This window comes from Syzygium oleosum, unplaced genomic scaffold (assembly GCF_021117445.2).
Source record: "Syzygium oleosum isolate NSW1041296 unplaced genomic scaffold, Sole_v2.1 Sole_v2.27, whole genome shotgun sequence".
NCBI classification, from domain to species: domain Eukaryota; kingdom Viridiplantae; phylum Streptophyta; class Magnoliopsida; order Myrtales; family Myrtaceae; genus Syzygium; species Syzygium oleosum.
Window position 1 is genome coordinate 3,561,581 of NW_026607511.1, and position 24,783 is coordinate 3,586,363.

At 39.5% G+C, this 24,783-nt stretch overlaps 1 protein-coding gene and 1 long non-coding RNA gene across 4 annotated transcripts; one reads left to right on the forward strand and one right to left on the reverse strand.

Moving 5' to 3' along the window:
- Positions 1 to 9,874: 9,874 nt before the first annotated feature.
- Positions 9,875 to 12,526, reverse strand: LOC115669627 (omega-hydroxypalmitate O-feruloyl transferase-like). Of its 3 annotated transcripts, none has more exons than XM_056303470.1 (4): positions 12,432 to 12,526; positions 11,807 to 11,865; positions 11,052 to 11,503; positions 9,875 to 10,978 (listed from the first exon to the last, which is right to left on the reverse strand). In XM_056303470.1, exons 1-4 carry the CDS (start codon positions 12,524 to 12,526, stop codon positions 10,088 to 10,090), a joined length of 1,497 nt encoding a protein of 498 aa, XP_056159445.1. In that variant the 3' UTR covers positions 9,875 to 10,087. The 3 variants fall into 3 exon arrangements, with proteins under 3 accessions (XP_056159445.1, XP_056159444.1, XP_056159443.1); XM_056303469.1 differs by having other exon boundaries at positions 11,052 to 11,506; positions 12,432 to 12,502; XM_056303468.1 differs by having other exon boundaries at positions 11,052 to 11,509; positions 12,432 to 12,502.
- A 4,692-nt stretch (positions 12,527 to 17,218) lies between these two features.
- LOC130135106 (uncharacterized) lies at positions 17,219 to 18,224 on the forward strand. Its single transcript, XR_008814596.1, has 2 exons — positions 17,219 to 17,628; positions 17,874 to 18,224. It is a non-coding gene; the product is annotated as an uncharacterized LOC130135106 (long non-coding RNA).
- The last annotated feature ends 6,559 nt before the right edge of the window (positions 18,225 to 24,783 follow it).

The window sequence follows — 24,783 nt, forward strand, 5'->3', positions numbered from 1 at the left end:
GCGCAGGTGGGTTCGGTGGCTTCTCTTTTGTTGCTTCTTCGCACAAAATCACGCATAATAGAAGTTAAATTTAATTATTTGTAGGCTTTGGTGATGCAAGGGTAACATATATACTTTATCAAATTTATAATGCGTCGTACTGTCGATAGAACTTGCTGGGTAAATACAAAAAACTTTACGAAGTCAGTTTCTACATATCTCAAGGTATGGAACTAATTAGTCGTACGTATTAGAGTAAAATCTTATTGTTCGCCTCACTAATCGAGGTACCTTTATGAGAAAAAGTCTGCATGCAAATTGACCAGCCATATTTATTTATAAGTGGTGCGAGCTTAATTGATTACCCGGACGTGAGCACATGTATTCACCATCACCTCGGAGTATTGGTTGCATGAAAAATTACATGGTTTGTCAACTATGTATATTGGGTTAATTAATATTAGAAATCTCAAATTAATACAACATGACATATTTATCCTAAACCAATTTTCGTCTCACCGTAAATTTTGAAATTAGTATCCATGACCCAAATCTGCCCTCCACATCATATATTCAAAACTGCTAACGGAAAGTAGATTTGGGTTAGGGATACCGGTCTGAGATTTTAGTGAGATAAAAATTAATTTGGAGTAAACATGTTCACAGGTATTGATTAGGGATTTTTTAGTTCCAAATTAATTTGGAATAAATGTGTCATGTGAATATTACTTTGATAATCATAATGGTATTGATCCATATATTTTATAGACGAATAGACGAGTATATTCAGATTGAGTCGGACATGCAAATAATGAATATCCAGTCACATGCAAGATTCACAATGTACAAGATCCGTACCATCTTTGCTCTGATGCTCAAATGACTCAAGTGTCCTTTTGAGAAATTCAGAATCCATCCTATTGACAACATCGACGAAACATTGAAAAATATCAGTAAATTATACCAAAGTCGTAATTAAGGTTATTTTATCCTACACCTTTGTACTCTAAAGTTTGAAAAAAATAACCACGCACAATTTTTAGTCTCTATCCTCAGATTCAAGATTAAATTATTTAGATATTACTTTGGAGGAGAAAAAAAATTGTCAAAATTACTTTCACCGGAAAGGGGTAAATTTCCCGAATATCATGGAAAATAAATAATTTGAAAAATATTTTCATAAAAATAATTATTTGTATCTCTTTGAAAATTTAGTCAGTAGCAAATGCTTTTATTATTAAGAACAATTTATGCCTAAACATTTTTGTTAATGATGAAATTATTTCTAGTTCATTCTTTTGATACAAACAACCATTTTGAGGTAGTTTTCTAAATTGTGAATTTTCCATAAAATAAACATTATTTTTATTGCGGGTGCCAAACTTTCATTTCTGCACAATTAATGGAAGTTTGAACGGGATGTGACCACATTTCCGGTCATCCTGACTTTGACAAAAGACGCAGCCAATTTTCTGGATGTCATTGCCATTACCTTTTTCAACAATCTTTCCATTACAGTTGGAAGATAGGACGTAATTAAAACACACTCTTAGAAGGGGTTGCTATAGGTATTAAGATTTGATTACCCGAGTGTCGAGCCATCAAGGTAGGGTGGTCGGGGCAGACCGGGCATCCACTTGGTCGACATGGAGAAGCGCGACATGGCGTTTGCAGCGGCACTCGAGAGCGGGATCACGGTGGCGAATTTCGTCTTGAAAATGGCGATGATTGAGAATCGAGAAGTTTTCTAAGAATGTGGCGCGAAAGAGAGAGGCAGAGTGAATGGATGAATGAACGAAGTGGAAGTGAGAAGTTTGCACAAGTTATAGGAGGGAGCACGTGAAACGAGTGGAAGAGAGAAAAGTGGAAGGGAGAAGTTCGTGTTAGTTGTAGCATGGGCACGTGAAACAAGTGGAAGTGAGAAATTTGTACTAGTTGGCGAACCTAATTTTAGGTTGTATTGGCGTATCACCTATGAAGATGCAATGGCATAGGGTTACATGAATTTGGTCGATCTATTTTGTTGAAAAAATTCTCGAGTCTTGCCCGATCACTGCTTGATAAAAATAATGTATTTATAGAATTTTTAGAAAGTGACAATAATCATGAAAGCTAAATAGGCAGAAGGAAATATCACTTGAAAGCAATGCATATCACTTGGTTGATAATAGTGAATGGTATTATCAAAATTTTTTCACTCTATATTATCTTCTAAACTCATTATTAGATTTTTTCTATATATGTACTATATCACATGTCATGCGTAACAAAGTCGATCTTACCTAGATAGACACATTATTTTCTGATTATCATAAAGTTAATTTTACTACTTATTATTACTTTGGATGTTACTAAACTTATGTACTGTTTGCACTTAGTACACAGTATCAAATTCTAGGTTTTAGGGCTCTTATCTTGTTGCTGTGTCGTCATTGATTCTCCACATACAACCTTGAAGAACAAAATCTGCAATACTGATAAGGACAAGCAGTGGGATTCATTTGCAAGAGCCCGACGCCACATTCTGAACGACTTGAGCGCTAACACAGCGAACAACGGTTTTAATTACTACAGCAAAGCCGAAAGCTCCAAAGAATCGTGTTGCGGCCACGGAGCATGCAACGGGGCCTTGGAAAATGCAGATTGCGCATTGTGCACGAGTTCTGCTGAGCAACAAATCAAAAAAGAATGCGATGAAAGCATCGGAGCTCAAATCCAACTTCAAGATTGCAAAAATTAGATACGAAAATTACTCATTTTTCAGAATAATGGAAGTATTTCCTACTATGAATTTTGGATGCTCTAAACAACTGTTCGAGGTTTGGAAGGGCGAAATTAGTATCAGGATTCGACATGATCGATAAGGGAGATGGGCCTAAAAATATTTACATAGGCCCGTTCATGATTAAAACAAATTAATAAATTCCTGTACAAAAGATTGGGCCTATGTGAGCCGGGGCTCCCTCAAGGGACAAGAAATTTTGTAAAAGAAAATCACTTTCGAAAGTCCATGCTCTTTATGTGTCTCTCAAAAAGGACAAAGATTTTTGAATTACAGGAGATCACTGGGCTGTCAATGATTACACCAGCAACCTATTTAGCCAGAAGATATAAAAATGTTAATATGAATTACCATTTTATTAAAAAATTCAAGCATGACTCTTTGCCAAAATTTGTCACCGAAAGAACTTAAGTGATTGTTTTTTCTCCCATTTTGCACTTAAGTGATCCAACGAAAAAAAAATTGCACCAAAAGTAAATGCCGTATGAAAATTGTGGGTTATTTTTGCTATTTAAATATATAGTATTTTTATAAATTTTAGAAAGTGACAATAATCATGATATTTAACGAGCGGAAGGAAATTCACTTGAAAGCAATATATATCATTTGGTTGATAATTGAAATTTATGGATTCATATGCCCTTATGTATGACTTTACTTTACACTTATTAAGCATCTCTTCATATTTCAAAGAATTGAATTTATCATAGGCTATTTGTATTCAATTTGACTCGAAATTTTCGGTTAATTTCTTTAGTAATCATGAAGTTATAAGTAATCTAATTACATGTTGTCTTGGGATGGAACCCGAAATAATTCTACTATTTATGGTGAAATGTATTGCAAGCAATAAAGTCAATTTTCATCTCTTTATATTATTTTATAGACACATCATTTGATTTTTCTGTATATATACCACATCACATGTCATGCATATTAGAGGCCATTTTATGTGAATCAACATATCATTTTTTTCATTCTTGCGGAGTATATTTTACTACTTGTTACTGTAGATGGTACTGTAATATATATATACTTGTTAATATTATTTTAAAATTTCTTTTTCATTCTCATAAGTCAATCTTGCTATTTATTGTGGCGAGACTTTCCTCAAAACTTCTACTTTTCTCATTCTCGTAAAGTTAATTCGCTACTTGTTACTTTAGATGTTACTACATAGATGTAATATCTATAACTATGTCGATAATTTATAAAAATTTATGGTTAATATTTTTAAAACGCATGGAGCCAACTTGGCTTTTTCTTCTTCTTTTTCCTTTTATTTTTTTTTTCATTTCCACTTGTACTCCCCTTGTTATACTGTTCATCTTGTCCTCCGTGCGAATACGAGGTCGAGCTTGACGTGCAGCAGAGCTTGACCCTCAAATCTAAGTTCGAGGTACTCGCCACGAGCGGGGCTCGACACCTAGATCTAAGGTCAAGCTCGAAACCGCAACCGGAGGTGGGCCCAGATGACGTAAAGCTTGAGCGGCACGGCTGAGCTTGCCCAAAGTAGATGAGAAAATATTCGTTGATTTACGGCTATTGCATTTAGGTATTTTTCTCTTCCTACTACTGAAAACTTGACAAGTTTCTGCTAATATGACATTTTTTCTTCCAACTACTGAGAGCTTGACAAGTTTTCGCTTCACTGGAGTCGCCCCTCGCCGTCGCTATCGGTGGAGTAGCCGGCGTCGTGCCCTTGGCGTCAAAGCAAGCCATCCCTTACACCGTCGCTCATGGTCTGCCCAAGCCACTCCTTCGCCGTCGCTTGTCTAGTTCTGGATCTGGAGTCGTGCTCGTCCAAAGCTGGATCTGGAGTTGTGCCTCCATCATTGCTCCTCCATGGCCACAAGCGATAGATCCAGCGACCGCAGCTCATCCACAGGTCCCGCCAAGCCACCCCTTCGTCGTCGTCGCAGCTCATCCACGGGCTCTGTTTTTTCTTTTGCTCGCTAAAAATGAAGGGCTAAGCCCGAGGAAGAAGACTATTCCAGAAGGAATCATAAAAAATTACGGGGTAGCGTTCTTCTTTGTGGGTCATTACAGGACTCACGTCTCTCTTGTCTCTCCCTCTCACCTTTCATCTAACCCAGCAAGCTCACCCTTTCACCTCTCATCTCTAGAAGACTATATCCAGAAAGAATGGTAAAAAAAATATACTCTCCCTTTCACTTTTCCTCCAACCCCAAGCATCAACCCAGAAAAAATCGTAAAAAAAATGCTCCTTTTATTCAATTTTTTTCAAAATCAAAGAAACCGCGGAAGATTGACAAAAAAAAAAAACGCAAGAGAGAACAGGAAGACAACAGAGGCAGTAACCAAAAGAAAGAAACGTCGGTAAAATTCTAAATGAGTCAATGAATAAATAATATAATAATGAGAAAACTATTGTCTCACAGAGATTGATGATTAATAAATTAATTAAATATTAAAAATAGATTAATTCTAAAATTTATCTAACAGATCAAAATAGAATTGAGAATAAATAAAAATCGACAATTTTAAAAACGAAATTTTAAAAACTAAAGACAGATAATCAATCAGATAAAATATGTTAGAGCATCCAATTTCATTATAACCACTAGATATGAATTTCAGATCATTATACAGACAAGAACAATATCAAGCACGTGATAACGAAATTCCCTAGTCTTTTTACTATCCTATCTCTAGGTATAGCAAATCTACTCAATTTATCAATCCACTATATCTTTATGTGAATTTAAATAAATAAAAGTGCATTAAAATTTATGAATATTCTCAGTTTACAATGAATCTTTGGGACTACCTTATAACCGAAAGCTGTACAAATAACATGGTATATCTCTATCCACATTTAATTCATGGTTATATATATTATAAGGAGCAATTGCATATTATCACTTTTCAGTCTCAAACATATACATCAGATCATTCAAGTGGTAGCCAGTCACTTAAAGGCATTGAGCACAATAATATATAACACACATGAATGAAATCACTTGCAAAACATAACAAGCATAAAATTCATATCATCATGGTTAGGTTACATCGTAGCCCTAACAAAAGAAAATTAGAACATAATAGAAGAAGAAATGAAAATATAAATAAAACCTAACATCTTGAATCAAAGAACAATAATTCTATTATCACTTTTGTCTTCTCTTCAAAATACTTAAAAAAACTCCCAAAACAATAAAATTTACGATCTAAAAGAAAACTAGTTGTGTGTGTCCCCCAAGTTCTTAATATTATCCTATAAATAGGATAACATCTAACACTCCTCTCATAAGGTAATTGTTTCTTTTTCGCAAAAAACTAGGGAATAAATCGCAAAATTCCCGATCTAATATCCATCTTGTAACTCTTCTCTGGGTAACATATTCCCTTCCTTATTTTTGCCATATTTTCCTTATTTTCTCCATGTCTCATCATTCTGCGTAAACAAATAAAATTTGAGTAAATAAAATGAAATCTAAATACTTTCTAACAAATATTGCATTATTTGTTGCTTAAAATTGGTAAAACAACTCTATTTTTATAGATTTATCAAGAAACCAATAAGATAGACCAAAAAATTGCTCCTTTTGTCCATAGCTGAGTCGCTCGTGGCCAGGTCACAAAGACGACGAAGGAGGTGGCGATTGGACCCAGCAATGCCTAGCCTGGACGGTGACACTACCGACTCCGCCAGTGGCGATGGCAACGAGAGCAGAGATCAGTGATGCTTGGTGGGACCACATCAACAACGCGTGTCTTAATAAAGCGATAAAGCAATTTTCGTTAGTCAAATTGATGGAGTTAGAGGAGGAACTTGATCGCATCAATTTGATAAGTTTTAAGACTTGATTGCACTTTTTAAAAATTTTAAAACTTAATTGAACATTTACGACAAGTTCTAGGATTTTTAGTTCACTTATCTCTACAACAATTAACAAAATTTCTAAATACAAAAGATTAGGCAAGGGCGTCGCGGCCCTCGCCGACCACAGGCGAAGGCTAGACCCTCGCGGCCTGGGCGAGGGTGACCATCGCGCCCTCGCCTAGGCCGCAAGCCACAAGGGTGGCCCTCGCCGACCTCTTCTAGCTCTCGTTGCTCGCGGCTTGGGCGAGGGCCGCCCTCGCTAGCCATGGCTGAAGACTAGCCACAAGCCAAGGAAGGAGAAGAATTAAAAAAAAAACGAAAAAAAAAGAAAGAAATATTAAAAAATTCAAAATATTATAAAAAGTTTTGAATAGTTACTAAACGCCTTTAAATGCTCAGAAATTATTTCCAGGAACAGAATAAAAGAAATCATTTTTGAATAGAAATTATTTCTAAGAATAGAATGGTTACCAAACGCATCATTACTGGTAAAGGCTCATCCTATGTGCCTGTGTCTCTCGAAGGACAAAGATTTTCAGATCAGATCATAGCTGATCACTAAAATTGATCAACATATTTAGCCAACAGAGTGGAAATTTGATAGAAGAGACATTAATCAAAATTTTAAAACTCTTCAAATCCAAATCCTTCCAGTAACTTGGGTTAGTCTTCCTCAAAATAATAGCCTTATCATAGGGAGGAGATCTCCAAAAATACGAACCATCAGCGTATCATGTTCTTAGACCACCTTTATTTAAGAGTTTAATTTAAGGGTTAATACCACGAAAAACCCTAAACTGGCACACTTGTGACACATTTACCCCAAACTATTTTTTTGACCATAAAAAACCCCAAACTAGTACATCTGTGACAATTTTACCCCGACCATACCATAAAAAACCCCAAACTGGTACACATGTGACAATTTTACCCCGAACTAATTTTTAATATTATTATTATTTTTATTTTTTGAATTATTTATTTATTTTTTCTTTTTTTTTTCACCTTCAACCTCTGGCCGGTCGCCGGTCCGGCGACTGGCCAGCGGTAGAAGCCTGCGAGGGCCGTCCTCGCCTGCATAAGGCAAGGGCGACCCCTCGCCCAACTCAGGCGAGGGCGGCCCTCGCCCGACGCAGGCGAGGGTCGCCCTCGCCAAATCCGGCGAGGGTGACCCTCTCCGACGTCAGGCGAGGGCGGCCCTCGCCCGACGCAGGCGAGGGTTGCCCGAGCCAGCGAGGGAAGCCCTCGCCGGCTCCGCCTCTGGCCGGTCGCCGGTCCGGCGACCGGCCAAAGTTTGAAAATGAAAAAAAAAGAAAAGAAAAGAAAAGAATAAAAAATAAATAAAAATTCGAAAAAAATAATAATATTAAAATTTTAATTCAGGGTAAAATTGTCACGTATGTACCAATTTGAGATTTTTTGTGGTAAGTTCAGGGTAAAATTATTACAGGTGTACCAGTTTAGGATTTTTAGTGGTCAAAAAAATAGTTCAGGGTAAAATTGTCACAGGTGTACCAGTTTAGGGTTTTTTATGGTCAAAAAAATAGTTTGGGGTAAATGTGTCACAAGTGTACCAGTTTAGGATTTTTCGTGGTATTAACCCTTAATTTAATAAATTATAAGTCAACTTGATTTATTAACATGCCCAATCCCTCTTCAATTACCCTATATGGAGTTTCCTCTATGATACACTCCCACTTGTACCTCATAAATTGACGGGTTAACACCACCGATTTATTAATATGCTCAATCCCTCTTCAGTTACCCTATATGGAATTTCCTCTATGATACAGTTTCACTTGTACCTCATAAATTGACGGGTTAACACCACAAAAAACCCTAAAATGGTACACATATGATAAATTTACTTCAAACTAATTTTTTGACCATCAAAAACCTCAAATTGGTACACATGTGACAAATTTATCCTCCGTTAGTTTCTGTTAAATTTTGTCATCAAATTGCTAAGTTGGATAATATATGGCAATTGACGGGTGTGCCAGTTTAGGATTTTACCCCTCTTTTTGTCACTGATTTATCAGTTTGTGATTTTTTGTGGTATTAATTCAATTTAACGGAGGGTAAATTTGTCACAGGTGTACCAATTTGGGGTTTTTGGTGGTAAAAAAATTAGTTTGGGGTAAATTTGTTATATGTGTACCACTTTGAAATTTTTTTTATGGTCAAAAATTAGTTTTAGGTAAATTTGTTATAAGTATATTAGTTTTGGATTTTTCATGGTATTAACCCCAAATTGACATTTTTATCTATAACATTCCCTGTTTTAAAAAGTAAACCACTATATTATTGATGGAAGCACATATCAAATAGGGAAATGAGTAGAGAACGGTCCATTATTTCACAAAATGAACGGTCAATTGCTAGCCACCAGTTTAAAAGTTGGAATGTGGGATACCAGCTTGCCCCGTTTCATATATTTTTTTGTCTCTGACTTGGTGGGATTTCTACAGGTTTAAAATGGCACATAATGAGAGTTTTTTTTTAGTTTTATTTAAAGAAACAAATGATAATATTCAGACAAGATGAGATCCATTTTCCTATTTTATTTAAAGAAAGAAATGATAATATTCAAACAATAAGTAACATATGAAGGATTCAATTACAACTTTTAAAATAGTGGATATTTACTCTGAACAAAGGCTGAAGAAGACTATGACGGGAGAGGGAGAGAAAAGGACTTTTCGGCTGCTGCATGATTATGAGATTGATCTTGTAATGTTTCAATTCCTTGCATATCTTCATCTATGAGAATCGAATACATAGGGTAATTTTTTTGACTGCTAATTTATTATTTATATTTTGATCCTATCTTTAATTCGACTATTTTTATATAGAATTGATATCACTAGTCTTGATTTTCGGTCATTAGAGAATCCCTCTAGAGCAATTTCATTTGATTGAAAAGAATGAGGCGCCATTCAATGCATAATGAATTTGTTATTAGTTATAAAGTCAACATTTCAAGTGCTTTTCATTTTTGAATTTTAATAGATCTTTCCAATGACATTAATGATTTCCTTTTAGTTAGTTTAATATTTTTCTACTTGTAATTAGCTATATTTCGGTATTTTAATTTTTATCTTTTTATATTCGAGAATTTCGCTTAGTGGAATTGGTGAGGGTTTCCCTTTTAGATTGGTCCTTCTTGCGTCCTTTTTAATCCTCTAATCTTAAATACAGCCAACAAAAAAAAGGTAACAATGGAGAGTAAAAAAAAGCTTAAACCGTACAAAGCAGTGTGCAAGTTTCCTCCATTAAATATTGCGGCTAGTATTGCACCATCAGAGTTTTATTCTTACGGCACCGTTATGGTAGCCGGGTCCTATCAAATAACACAACAGGCACAAGCGGCCCAACACCACCGTGTTGGTCCTACTTAAAACTAGAGGCACAAAAACTATAGACTTCACCACATGCCATCCGAAAACATACACATGTATTCACATCCATGGATGAGACTAGAGCTCGCTCTTCAGTGTGACCTCATGAATCAACTTCGTGAAAACATCCATGGCATCACCAGGAAGGCCCAGAGACACAATCAAGTTGTCGCTCCCCCTGCTGTGGGAAGCAACAAAGATGACATTTTTGGGGACCGTCGCCGGCGCCACCTGGAACGGCCTCCCGAACCCGAAATCCATGTTGTAGAAAGGGAGCCGATTCCACTTGCTGATGCAGCAAGCGTTGCCCCCGCAATCGACCAGGACCCTGTTCAGCTCGACGTGGTCGATGGCCGACCTTATGTAATTCTCGGTGACGGATTGGAGCGCCTCGTGCACTTTCTGGACAGCAAACGAGAAGGGCTTGTGGGTCAGTTCGCCCGCGCTGCACTCAGCACAGGACAAAGCAATGCCGTTCCCGAAGTAGCCACTCGGCAACGGGGGGTCAAACTTGGGCCGACCGTCGACTGCAGTGAGAAGCTTCATTGTCTCATGAGGGCCGATTCTGAGAGCTTTGGTTCGCGAAATCCACGCGAGCGCCGATATGACTTCGAAGGTCGTAGGGACTATGGAAGAGCCATTGTGGACTGTGATTGTTGATACTTTCTTGAGTAGAATGAGAGTGTGTGGCTTGAAGCAGAATGATCTGTAAACAAGGGGCTTTGTTTGGGGGTTGACTATGCCTTCGGACCGCTGATCTCTCGGAGCATACTCGTGGTGGGGGAAATCAATTTGCGGAGGTCGCCTCGGGCACAACACCGATCGATCGAGAAAGGGAAGAACTGATGGTGGCCTGGCTCGAGCCAGGTCGGTCCAGCAAGCTATGAAGTCCGTGAGGGCTTTGCCGTCGACGAGGACGTGATTCATGACAATGCCGACGATGATCCCTCCGCACTTGAATGTCGTCAGCTGGATCATATGATAAACTGTTAGTAGATATCTCCTGACATTACTCTTTTCAGTGAAAAGAAAAGAATATTACCTGCACCGTCAGCATAGGTACTTCCAATATGGTTGGAGCTCCGTCGCTGTGCTTCACGAGTTTTCGCAGCGTGGCGGGATCAATGGCGCTGACGTCGCCCAGCACTCCGATGTCATCTTCTGACATCGCCTCGACGAAAGGGACACCTTCTCCTGTGCATCTCACCGCCATCTTCCCGTCGCTCCCCACGACAAGTCTGCCCGCGAACGGATAGAACTCGACCAATGCCTTGGCCAGCGACTCTCTGATCGTCTCCATCGTGGCGAAACGCTTCCCCCTCCCTTCGCCTTTGAAGGCGAAAATGATCTCAATCAAGTAAGGGAAGGTCTGGTCGAGGTTCGAGAGAGCGTAGAGCCCGCCGAAAGTTTCCCTCACCGGAGAAACGTTAACCGCATTCGTGATCTTCACGTCGAGTTTTCGCGTAGCTCCCATGTTTCTTGGCTTCTCATTTCCTACTTCTTTGCACAAAATGATAGACGTTAAATTTGAATTATTTGTAGGCTTTGGTGACACAAGGGTAATGTACGTGTAGTTTATCAAATCTATATTCTTCTTAGTTTGGCCTAGAGGGAGATTTAGAGACGTGGCTCAAAATTGGAAATATGTGTTTATATTGGTTGAATGAAAAATTACATGGTTTTGTCAATTATGTATAAATATATATTAATTGTACTATAATATATATAGATTGAGTAGGATATACGAGCCGTGCATATCCGGTCATGTACAAGATTCACAATGTACATACTACATACCGTCCTTTCTTTGATGCTCGAATGACTCGAATGTCCCTTTGAGAATTGCGGTAGCCATCCTGTGGATAACATTGATGAAACATTAAGTAAATTAATCGACTAATCAACGGAAAATATTTTCATTATCAATAAATAACAATTTATACCTAGATATTCATTTTGTTAAGCGATACAAGTAATCGTTTTTAGGGAAATATTTTTTAAATTGTTGATTTTTCACGAAATAAACGCATCCATAGGTTTGGCAATCGGGTCGCTGAACTCTGATTTTTATTATCGATACTAAGCTTTCATTTCTTCACAACTGATGGCACTTTGATTGGGATCTGACCGACTTTCTGATCACATCCGACTCAACAGAGACGCAACCAATTTTCTCATTCTTATAAATATCACGCTAGAGGTAATATTTAAAATCATGTCAATATTCTAATAAACAAAATCTCTAGTTAGAACTCTTTTACAAATATTTTCTCATTCTCATAAAGTCGATTCTACTATTATAACCACAAGATTTTTCTCCGAACTACTCCTTTTTCATGGTAAAAGCTCTTAATTTTTTGTTCCGAAAAAGGAAAAATGAATTGATATTACATGTGCAAGAGAAAAAAAAAAAGGCACGTACCTGAACAATTGCAGCAGTCGAAGCTTCGGATGTTTGAGTTTCGGCAGTTGGAGCATGTCCGTATTTATACGTGTGAGGGTTGACGGGGTCTTCATGGCCAAACCCTAGGTCAAGCCAGCAATGTGGGTCCCATGTATTAATATATTTCAATACAATAAGACCCCATCAACCCTTGCCGACGCTGGGAGAGCCGACACCCCTTGTGCTTCCGACAGTGCTCGATTCCGGATTTAGTCGAGGATTCCCCGGATGCCGGGAGGTCATAGACCCAAAAAAGCAAAAGAGAAATTGGCTTTGAATACCCAATTCCATTTTTCATCCTCCTGGTTTTTATCAAATTGAAAATTTGCGAATAAAATTATAAATGAAATAGTTGCTACTAGGGCTTTGCTAGCATAACATTTTAGGTTAATACCACGAAAAACTCCAAAATGGTATATTTATGACAAATTTACCCCAAACTGATACACCTGTGACAAATTTACCCTTTATTAGTTTTCGATAATTTTACCATTAAATTGATAAGTTGGATGACATGTAATAGTTGACGAGTGTACTAGTTTGGGGTTTTACCACTCCGTTTGTCATAGGTTTACTAATTTGTAATTTTTGTAGGTATTAATTTAATTTTCGGAGGGTAAATTTTTCACAAGTATACCAATTTGTGATTTTTGGTGATCAAAAAATTAGTTTATGGTAAATTTATCAAAGGTCTACCAGTTTGGAGTTTTTGGTGGTCAAAAAATTAGTTCGGAGTAAATCTGTCACAGATATACTAGTTTGGAATTTTTCGTAATATTAATCCTAATATTTTTTGGGTCGATAACAGCTTGTTGTGAGTCTCAAATTCTTGAAGGAGTGAACCCCAAAATAATTTAAAATTATTTGTTATTTAGTTTTTTATGGTCGAGAACATACTCTTATTCTCAAAGTAGATTAAAAACTAGAGTTAATATCATGAACAACCCTAAACTGATAGATTTGTGACAAAATTACCTCAAATTAATTTTTTGACCGAAAAAAACTCTAAACCGGTACACTTGTAACAAATTTACCAAAAACTAATTTTTTTATCACAAAAAACCCAAACTGGTACATTTGTGACAAATTTACCCTCCGTTAGTTTCCGTTAAATTGAATTAATACCATGAAAAATTACAAACTAGTGCACATGTGACAAACGAAGGGTAAAACTCCAAACTGATACACCCGTCAACGGTCACGTGTCATCCAACTCAGCAATTTACTGGTAAAATTTATCAAAAACTAATGAAGGGTAAATTTATCACAAGTGTATCAGTTTGGGGTTTTTGGAGGTCAAAAAATTAGTTTTGGATGAATTTATTACATATGTACCAATTTAGGATTTTTTTCGTGATATTAACCCTAAATACTATCACCCAATCATTTCTCTCGCCAATATTACTTGCGGGAACGACCTGAAACTTCTTTTTAATCCCTAATTGAATGTATAATATATAGTTCCCTTAATAAAAAATTATGATATACAAGTGAACATTTTTTTAAACGTAAACACCAGTCAATGGCCATAGAAATGGATGGTTTTCTTGCAAAGACCCGAACCACGAGGAAAAAACAGGAGATGGGTACAGACTATGGAGCTCGTTAACCTAACATTGGTTAGGCCTCGACTAAACACCAGCCAATTCCCTAAGCATAGTAATGGATGATTTTTCTACATTACTGTTCCTTTACTGGACCAGCCACCGTCACCAATTTCCATGTCTCCATCCTTTCCTCCACCGCTAATGGTCAGACATTGATGAGTTATCCATCCTTTCGTCTTTTGCCACCCTCAAATGGTCCTTTCATCCTTTGCCACCCGTAATGTACTAGTCCTAATCCATCCCTTCATCCTTCTCTCCACCACCGTTAATGGATGGACAAACATTGATCAGGTACTAGTCCTAAATCCGCTCCTTGCGCGGTCAATGATTTAAAATATAGAAGTAATAGAAGTAACATTATAATTAAGTAAATTGTTAGATTAGGATGTCAATTGTAATTGTTGCCTTAGACGTAACTTCAATTAGAATTGTTAGATCCAAACTTCTAAGTAAATTAAACTTTTTCCATTCTTTACTAACATTTTAAACCAGTTTACTTTCATGAATACTGCTACTCTTTACAAAACAGAATTAATATGGGAAACGATTCCGAATTACAACTAATATTGTTTCGTCATCTCTCGTTCCAGTTGGATTTCTTTCAAATGCTTGGGTTTGTTTGGAGTCTTTTAACTTTTAACTTGTATTTTTCAAAAACTGCGGTTATCACTTATCGGTTTTAAAATTTTTCAAAAACATACAATTATTGACCGGTAAAGTTACATGGGTTTTCATAATTTATAAACCTAATTTTTCTTTCACTTATAATTTTTCAGAAGGACGGGGAACAATATTTTGCTGGAAAAGTTTATAATAAATGGCTAAGTTTTAATACTAGGTAGTCATGCCCACGGTTTGGAACCGGCCAGTTCCGATTCGGAACCGGCGGTTCCGGTTCCGAACAGGCCGATTCCGATTTGTAATTTAAAAATTTAAAAAATAAATTATGAAATAAAAAAATAATGAATTATAAAAATATGAAATAATGAATTATTCAATATAAATTATAATCAAAATGAAAATTATAGAGGTGATCGGTTCCCGATCGGAACCGGGAACCGAACCGGTAAGACCGGTCCTTTAATTTTAGAACTAGGAACCGAACCGGCAAATTATAGAACCGAGAATCGGACCATTGGTCCGGCCCGGTTCTAGACGGTCCAATGGAACCCTTTGCTCTTAACTAGCAAAGGATCGTAGCCACAAAAGGCATACAACTTCACATGCTCATGGCTTGGCTTGGGTTTTATAAACAACTCATTTGATGATCTCTTCATTCCCATTCGATGTGGGACTCTTGGCATTTGCATGAAGACAAGCCAAGAGTCTCACATTGAAGGTGTTCAAGGCAAGCCGAGAGTCTCACATTGAATGGGAATGAAGAGACCATCAAAGGGGTTGTTTATAAAACTCAAGCCAAGCTTTGTAATTAGAGTTCAATACACTCATGCCAAACATTGTAATTGGAGATCAATGCACTTATAATGCATGGCAATTAGAGTTTAATTTGTTTTATAAAAAAAATAATAATTTGGAACTGGAATCGGGCTCGTAGGCCACGGGCCGGTTCCGGTTCCGAACCGTGGGCCCGGGTTTGACCGGGCCGGTTCCGAGCCAAAACCGGCCCGTGGCCATGACTAATACTAGGGATCCAAAAATTTAGAAATTTAAGAATGACTCAAATCCCGAGGAAGAAAGAGGAGATAGGGTATGGATGGAGCTACACTTGGGAAGTTGAATGGTAAGCAGACTGGCCCACGTTGTCACTGGCCAAAAATAAATATACAAAAAATATGTCGGTAGCCTCCATCAAAACAAGAATGGTAAGCACAGCGATATCTATCGCTGTATTGTCATTAGGTCCACAATTCTTGTAATGGATGATTTTTTTTTTTTGCAATTTTGTTGTTCCTTGATTAGTCACCATCACAGATGTCCAAAGTCTCCACGTCCTTTTGTCCACCGCTACGGGACAAATTACCTTAATTAGGGTACTTGTGGGAGAGAGATGAATGCGACGACTTACTATTCGAGCATCCTCATGAATGTATGACAATTGATTGGAAAGAAGGCTTTTCCCCTTCACTTCAATTAACCTTAGTTTTTTGACCCAAAAAAAGAAAACCTTAGTTTTGACCAAAATAAAAAAAATTAACCTTAATTGCAGGAGTATATGTGGTGTCCCGCGAAGAGTTAAAGAGATGGGTGATCTCCATGATTTGCCAATGTAGAGATTACGTATTGAGTAGCAATTTTTGATAATGTTATCCTTATTGACACATTAGATTTGGACTAACTTATTAAACTCTTATGTCGCATTCATATTAACCATTAGTTGAAAATAAGCATTGACATTTCATGCAATATCTTTTGCAGATTTGTTGACAAAAAGCCCCTTCAGGCTTCCCTTAAGTGAAATAAAAAACTCAGTCCACAAAATAAAATTGGAGTTGTTTAATTTTTATGCCAATAATAATTATTAGATTAGAATGTGAAATAACTATCATGGAATTGCCAGATGATGATATGGTTGAAATTTTGTTAATGTCTCTTTGTTCTTGCTCTTTTAAAAGTTATTTACTGATATGAGTTTAATATAATAGGTTAATATCACGAAAAATCCTAAATTTGTATACCTATGATAAATTTACCCAAAAATAATTTTTTGACTATCAAAAACCCCGAACTGGTACATTTGTGTTAAATTTACCCTAAACTAATTTTTTGACCACCAAAAACCCAAACTGGTACACTTGTGACAAATTAACCCTCCGTTAAATTGGACAAATACAGCGAAAAATCACAAACCGATGAATCTGTGACAAATAGAGGGGTAAAACCTTAAACTGGCATACCCGTCAACTGTCATATGTCATCCAACTTAATATTTTAGCGATAAAATTTAACGAAAATTAATATCGGATAAATTTATCATAAATGTACCAATTTAGGATTTTTTTGTTGTCAGAAAATTAATTTGAAATAAATTTATCATAAATGTATTAATTTAGAGTTTTTTGTTATATTAACCCTACTGTAATTTTTCCTATGCTTCTCAAACGGTTTCTTAGACTTTTCTTCTCAGAAAGAATGAGCAAGTCTCACACCAATAATGTAGTAGACTCAATAATAGAGGCTTCTGAGGCATCGTACAAGATGCCTTACATAGTACCCCTAATCTGGCGTTTGTGTGGCGTTTTTCTCTTTCAAATATCTTGATGAGCTGTTTCATTTTCCACTCTTCAATAGCCTGTCCTCACCTCATGGGCCCTTTAGAATTGTATTATTTGATCTTGTGAGTATGCTGAATGCACTCACAATGGGCGCACCTTTTGAGGATTCTCAGACGAACATATCTTCTTCTTCGGCGGAGACTGATGGGAACTTGATAGTACATCAACGGAGCTCGTTGGGACAAGTGTTGGCATTGGCATTGGCCCACGAAGTAGAAGTAGTTTGCAGACCGTGCACACCATGCACAAATCAATAAGGCGACATGTGAAAAAAAGCTGCTCTAGACACTTCATCATCAAATTGTGTGTACCTCAAATGATACTGAGTAATATCTTGTGAGTTGCGACGCATATTTTAGCGAAGACTGATAAAAAACAATTTTCATTCATTGTGTTTTCCAAAAAAATAGATGATGGCTCGAACTAGTTCTGATGCGGGATTCGATAATTAATAAGGGATTTAGGCATCGTAATAATTGAATTTTTTGCGAAAATTGTCAATAGGTCTTTGAACTCTATTTTTAGCCAATTACATCTGTACGTTGTATTTTTTTTTCCAATCCTTTTTGTCAAACATGCAGACGGAGTTGATGATGATGTGGACTATATACGTGGGATGTAGATCATCTAATGCGAAATGCACGCGTTGTTTGTCTATCGTGCCATTGGGACGATAGGAGAAGAAAGAGTGAAACATAACAAGAATGAAGAGAGATGAAGGCGAAGAGATTTGAGTGCAAAAAACAACGAAAGGTGGCATCAAAACACAACAACTTTTTGATGCAAAAAGTCGATAACGCCTTGAGTGGTTGCTTACTGCATGAGGCGCGCTTGGACCTAACAATCAAAATTTCATGTTTCCCCTGCATATTTTGCTACCAACGATCTTGTTATAATCTTCTTGGCTTATCATTAATCTATTGATTTATTTCCACATTTGTAGCCAAAATCTCTCGTGTTTGATGCTCCGCTTTCGTCTATTCAGCTTTTTCTAAAAGCAATCTTGGACTCACTCGAGAGGGAGATGGGACATCCCAGTATTTAATGTCCAGTCAAATTATTGCATCTTCTGGGCCTGAGCAATATGCAGAGCTATTTTTGAACGACAGAGCTCTGTCAAACAAAAGAGTACGTATGGACCCCTATTTTGCATGCATGGTTCAATTATAGGATTGTGGTAATAATGCATGGCCGCCTTCCTCGGAATGATAACTTTAATAATGATGTCATAGAAAACCAAAGTATAGATCAAGAGTACCAAAGCTATCATCAAATCATTGGCCATGTAATGCTTATCGTCAATAGAAACTCATGTTTTTAAGTACCTATCATTTGTAAAAGATGTGATTTAATTAAACACCAGTTAAAAGATAGTGATGCGAAAAAAAAAACATGGCTTATAAAACAACAAGCAACACCACCAAAATCTTTGATTGCATATCAGACTTGGAGAGAATAATGTAAATGTAATTTAGTCCTCATCTTTTTGACAAGATGTGATGGATTTTCGACTTCACCATGTGCGATCTGTTTGAATGCCTAAAAGTTACAATTCAATTATTTCCCTCAATAAATCCCTTGAAGAATGCAAAGAGAACTGTCTGGCTACATGCATATTTGAACAAACAATGTATGAATATGAAAGCTCATAGGATGAGAAAAATAAGAAAAGAAAGAAAAGATGAGCTATTTCAACTTAAACAATTGTGAAAATAAGAAAATTAGAAAATATCAGCTTGACCTTGACTGTAAACACGGCTTTCGAAAATCCATCACGCATGAGCGAAGGATGTTCCTTGTTGCCATCGAAGCCAAACCCAGTCCTCATGAGCCCAAACGATCTCACTTTTTGTATAATGTGATTTTCACTTGAGATCCAAATGATAAACGTCAAAACCCAAATATCTCCCAAATATCACTCTATTTAATTACTTTGATAGCGTGGAGTTTTTAATATGTGGAAATAAAGTTTCATGATGAAGGAAGGACATAAAATTAGACGATCAAAATTGACCAGCACAAATTATCATTTTACTCGAGAAATTACGAAATGTACGAGGTTAAGATCATGTCATGATCGATATGGATACATACACAAGAATCTTCTATTTTCATAAAAGTTCGAGAAATTGGCGTTTTGGTATTGCTAGGAAAATTGCACAATCGGTATTAAACATGTTGTACAGATATAATGTAATCAAGTCTTAAACATTTCAATTGAACCAATTTAGTCCTAACTCTCTGAGGAAAAGTGTAACTATGTCCTTGACGTGTCAGTCTAATCATGACTGATTGTCCTGCGTGTAAGGGTGATGGTGTGACGTGGAATAAAATTATATGAAACAACAATATTTGTTCTTAGATGAACGGTGTCATTGCTCGGTCGAGTGTATAAAGCCTCAAATTACCAACGAACAAGGTAGTAGTAGATCTAGCCACATCTTTGTCACGCCCCGAACCCCGACGAGCTCGCGACACCCCTCCAAAGGATGTGTTGATCGCGACATTCCAAGACGCGTTGCCGACCCCAAACGAAATATCCAAAGTCGTACACAGGTGGAAGCGAAATTTAAACATCCTGGACAATCAATAATGACAACGGGGTAGAACAAACGCAAATCAATAAACACATAACATTAGCTTGAAATCCTAAATATTCATACATCAGGCCTTTAGGGTTAATATCCACCTTTGTCATAAAAAAGGAACGTGTGGCCGGGTAGACTACTAATTACACAAAAAGGGACTCTACCAAAAAGGCTTTCAGGCCCAAAACCTAAATATCCCTACGGCACTCAATCCGAATCGGACCCTGAAGGTTCTGACTCCGTGTCCGAGTCGATCTCGACCGGCTCCTCCTCATGCTCGAACACCATAGGCTCTTCCTCGAGCTCGAGCTCGGGCTCGGATTCCTCGAATTCCTCTTCCAGCTAGAGGTCTGTAGGGGCCACAGGTTCGGGTTCGGGTTCCAGCACGGGCTCGGGTTCAGGCTCTGGAACGGGCACTGGTTTTGGACCAGGGTCCTCGGGTGAACTGTCGGGATCCGTCACCTCACCATCGAGAGTAAACTTATCTCAGGGCTCCCAATTCACCGCACCCTCGTTAGCATGCTGCAACCCCTCAAACCCCAGATTGGCCCAGTAGTCACCAACTTGACACGATGGGACCAAGCCAAATACGTATGGCGGTGCAGTCCCTCTAGTCTCACGTCTACCCAAACAGTGGTAAGATGCCTAAAGTACGTCTCACTCAGGCTTAGTCCCGGATATTCGGTCTCCTCATGCACCGTATGCATGGGAATCCCAAAACGCCTAAGTGGTGAAATACTCAAGGTCGGGGATCTGAAAATGTTTGCACTACAGCAATGAGAATAAATCTCAATAAGCAGACAACCTATACCCCACCTAGGTCAATGCGTACCCAGACAAGTCTAACATGCAATCCACCAGCCAACACAATCCATTTCACACAACATACTTACCTCACCTCGAACTACGTGCTAACTTTGCATATTAGAATATCCACCATAAAGCAATAGTAGTTCAAGAACATAACATCGCCACTCAAATGCCATAACCACGTACATTCAATCAATTCAATCACACTCAATTCACATTCGTGGTCGAACATCTTTCTCACGACTCAAGCCACTGCGCCTCAGGTCCATTCTCACTGCCCGCGCCACTGCGCCTCAGGCCTAATCTCATAGCCCGCGCTACTGCGCCTCAAGCTCATCCCTCCGATCAAGCTGGGCTCAGTCCCGCATAACCACGCCTCAGGACATTTCTCTCGATCCACGTAACCACGCCTCAGGTCATTTCTTACCTTTCTAGCTACACCCGCATAACCACGTCTCAGGTTGGCAGCCCTCCGATCAATCCGGGCTCAGTTCTGCGTAACCACGCCTCAGGACATTTCTCTCGACCCACGTAACCACGCCTCAGGTCATTTCTTGCCTTTCTAGCCACACCCGCGTAATCATGCCTCAGGTTGGCAGCCCTCCGATCAATCCGGGCTCAGTCCCGCGTAATCACGCCTCAGGACATTCCTCATGCACATGCACCACAACACAATTTACCATCTAACACGTCATACAGTTCACATTCAAATCACCAAGCTTTCACCAATGTCAATCTGACACGCTATAACACCCAATTCAAGTCATGCTCCCCACATCAGCCTACCGATCATGTCACCCATCTCATGCAATCACCAAATTAGCCACACAATCATCACCACAATAATCCATAAATTGAGCACATTCAATTCAACTAATACACACCTAATTTAATCCATAATCCGGTACTAATCACACCCAAAACAAGTAAAAAAATACCTATTATACTAAGTAGAGTTTAGGAAGTTACTTACTAGGTTTTGGCCCAGGAAAAATCCGCACGGGCTCAAAATGGCCTGGGTGAACAGTGCTGGGCTCGGCACAGGCGCGGGCCAAACGGGCGTGCTGATCAGCCAACACGGGCACGGTGGCTGAACGGTGCGCTTGGCGCACGGGTGCGGTGGCCGAGCGGCGCGCTTGGGGCACACGGGCAGGCTGGACGGGTGACGTGCCTGGGTGAGCTGGTTGGCTGTCCGGCCACGGCGGGGCACGCTCGGTAGGCAAGCTCGGGCACGGTTTGGGCACGCTCAGCGGCGAGCTAGTGGCCGGCCCGAAGCTGTGTGTTGGCCCATTGGTGGTTGGCCGGCCGGGGCGAGACGGCGAGCGTCGGCGGCGACGGTGTCTGTGTGGCGAAAGCTCGGCCACAACCGGGAAAGTCCGACCAAGGCTAAGCTGGGGCGGCATTGGGCGGACCAGGTGGGCATGGCAGCTGTAGGTGACTGGGTGGTGGCGGACAGAGCAACGGCGGCGGTTGGACAAGGCGGAGCCGGGCAGGGAGGAAGAGGAGCTCGAGGAAAGAGAAATGTTGGAAGGAAGGCCGGCGATGGGAACGGCAGGGCCGGTGACAGTCGAGGGTAGCACGGCGACGCCACAGGCGGAGGCGCGGAGCAGAACGGCCGGCTGGGTAGTGCCGAGCCGTGACAGGCGCTGCAACGGTCGGGCGCAGCGAGCTCGAGTAGCAAGCTGGGCTTGCGGCGACAACAGCGACGGACGGCGTGGCGGCGACGAAGAACAGACGGTGCGGCGGCGATCCGGCGCGACGAACGGTTCGGCACGGCGAGCGGCAACAGAAGCAAAACCAGTCGGGCGAAAGAGAAGACCGACGAAGAAGAAGAAGAACAGAAGAAAAAGGGAAGAAGAAAAGGAGAAGAGAGAAGAAAGAGGGGACGTTGCATGGGGCAGAGACGGAGAGGACGCGCGTAGCTGGAGGGACAGACGCGTACGTAGGGTGTGTGCAGCACACAGAGAGAGAGAGAGAGAGAGAGAGAGAGAGAGAGAGAGAGAGAGAGAGAGAGAGAGAGAGAGAGAGAGAGAGAGAGAAGTCAACGCGATGATTACGATCTAACGGCCCACGTTCGAACCCAAAAATGATCCAACGGCCCACGAAAATCCTAATTAATAATATAGGGAAAAGGGCCAAAAGAAAACAAATAAAACACTCTACGAGAGAGGTCTACTATTCCAAATTCGTACCCGGTCAAAAATCCACTTTTCACATATCTCGGGCGATATCGAGGCTGGCCACAATAATATCGACATCGTCCAATTAAATTCGTCCTGGAACTCCGAGAAATTCGATACCAAAGTTTGGGCTCTAAATAATGGCCAAATTCAATCGAGTGCGATTCTAGCGAAATCTCTAATTTAAAATAATAACCCAAAAGTGATCAGTTCCGAGCGAGATTTTATTATAAGCGCACTAACGAAATACATATTTTATAAATCCCAAAAATGGACCTAAATTTGGAATGTCACAACTCTTCCTCCCTTACAAAAATTTTGTCCTCGAAATTTACAATCCAACCCAATTACTCAAACAAATGGAGATATTAGTGTCGCATCAACTCCTCGCTTTCCCATGTTGCACCTTCGGTTCCATGATGCTCCTAGATCACCTTGACCATCGGAATTGTCTTGTTCCGCAATACTCATTCCATTTATCCTCGATTCTTACTGGCTTTTCCACATATGATACTCTGTCGTCCACGTCTATTTCTTCATAGTTTAGCACGTGAGTCGGGTCCGGTTCATACTTTCTTAGCATCGACATGTGGAATACATTATGCACTTGGGATAAATTCGGCGGTAGCGCGAGACGATAAGCCAAGGTACCGATTCTCTCTAAGACTTCGAACGGACCCACGTACCTCGAGCTCAACTTTCCTTTCTTGCTGAATCGTGACAATCCTTTCATCGGCGACACCTTGAGGAAAACGTGGTCCCCCACTTGAAATTCCAAAGGCCTACGTCTTCGGTCCGCTTAATTTTTTTGGCGGTTCTGAGCGGTCTTAAGCCTGTCCCGAATCACCTTGACTGTTTCGATTGACTGCTGAACCAACTCGGGGCCCGTGATGCTCCTCTTACCCACTTCATCCCAATAAACCGGTGTTCTGCAAGCTCTGCCATACAACGCCTCAAATGGTGGCATCCCGATACTTTGCTAGTAGCTATTGTTGTAGGCGAATTCAACCAAATGCAACTGTTCCTCCCAGTTACCTCTAAAATCCAGTACACATGCCCGTAACATGTCTTCCAAAGTCTGAATCGTCCTTTCAGACTGGCCATTCGTTTGGGGACGATAGGCCATGCTAAACCGTAACTTTGTTCATAATGCCATATGAAGACTTTTCCAAAAGGCGGTAGTAAATTTAGGATCACGGTCTGAAGTGATTGTCATTGGCACTCCATGTAGATGGACTATTTGCCGCATGCAAATCTCGACATACCTTTCCAAGGTGAAGTCCTTTCGCACCAGCAGAAAATGTACTGATTTTGTCAATCGGTTGACTACCACCCAAATCGAATCATGACCCCTTTGACTTCTCGGTAATCCCATTATAAAGTCCATTGTGATGTGTTCCCATTTCTACTCGGGAATCTCCAATTGTTACAACATTCCACCCGGCTTGCAATGGTGCACCTTCACTTGCTAACATGTTAAACACTTGGCCACGTGTTTGGCTACATCCACTTTCATGCCGTTTCATCAATAATGTTGTCGCAAGTTCTGATACATTTTCGTACTACCCGGGTGAATACTGTAATTGTTACGATGTTCTTCAGACAAAATCTCTTCCCTCAGTTTTGCATCACTGGGTACACATAACCGTTCACGGAACTTCAGAATCCCATCCTCGGATACCTGAAAATCCGATATCCTTTTTGTGGCCTCCATACCCAAAATCTTTTGAATCTCTGGGTTCGTCGATTGTAAAGCCTTAATCTTAGTCTAGATTTTCGGCTTAATCCTCAACGTTGCAAGCAGGCTCGATACATGACTCACTTCAAACTTAAATTCCGAATCTCGAACTCTCTCCAACAGAATCCATTCCTTGACCATCATATGCGCGATGCTCGATTTCCAGCTCAGTGCA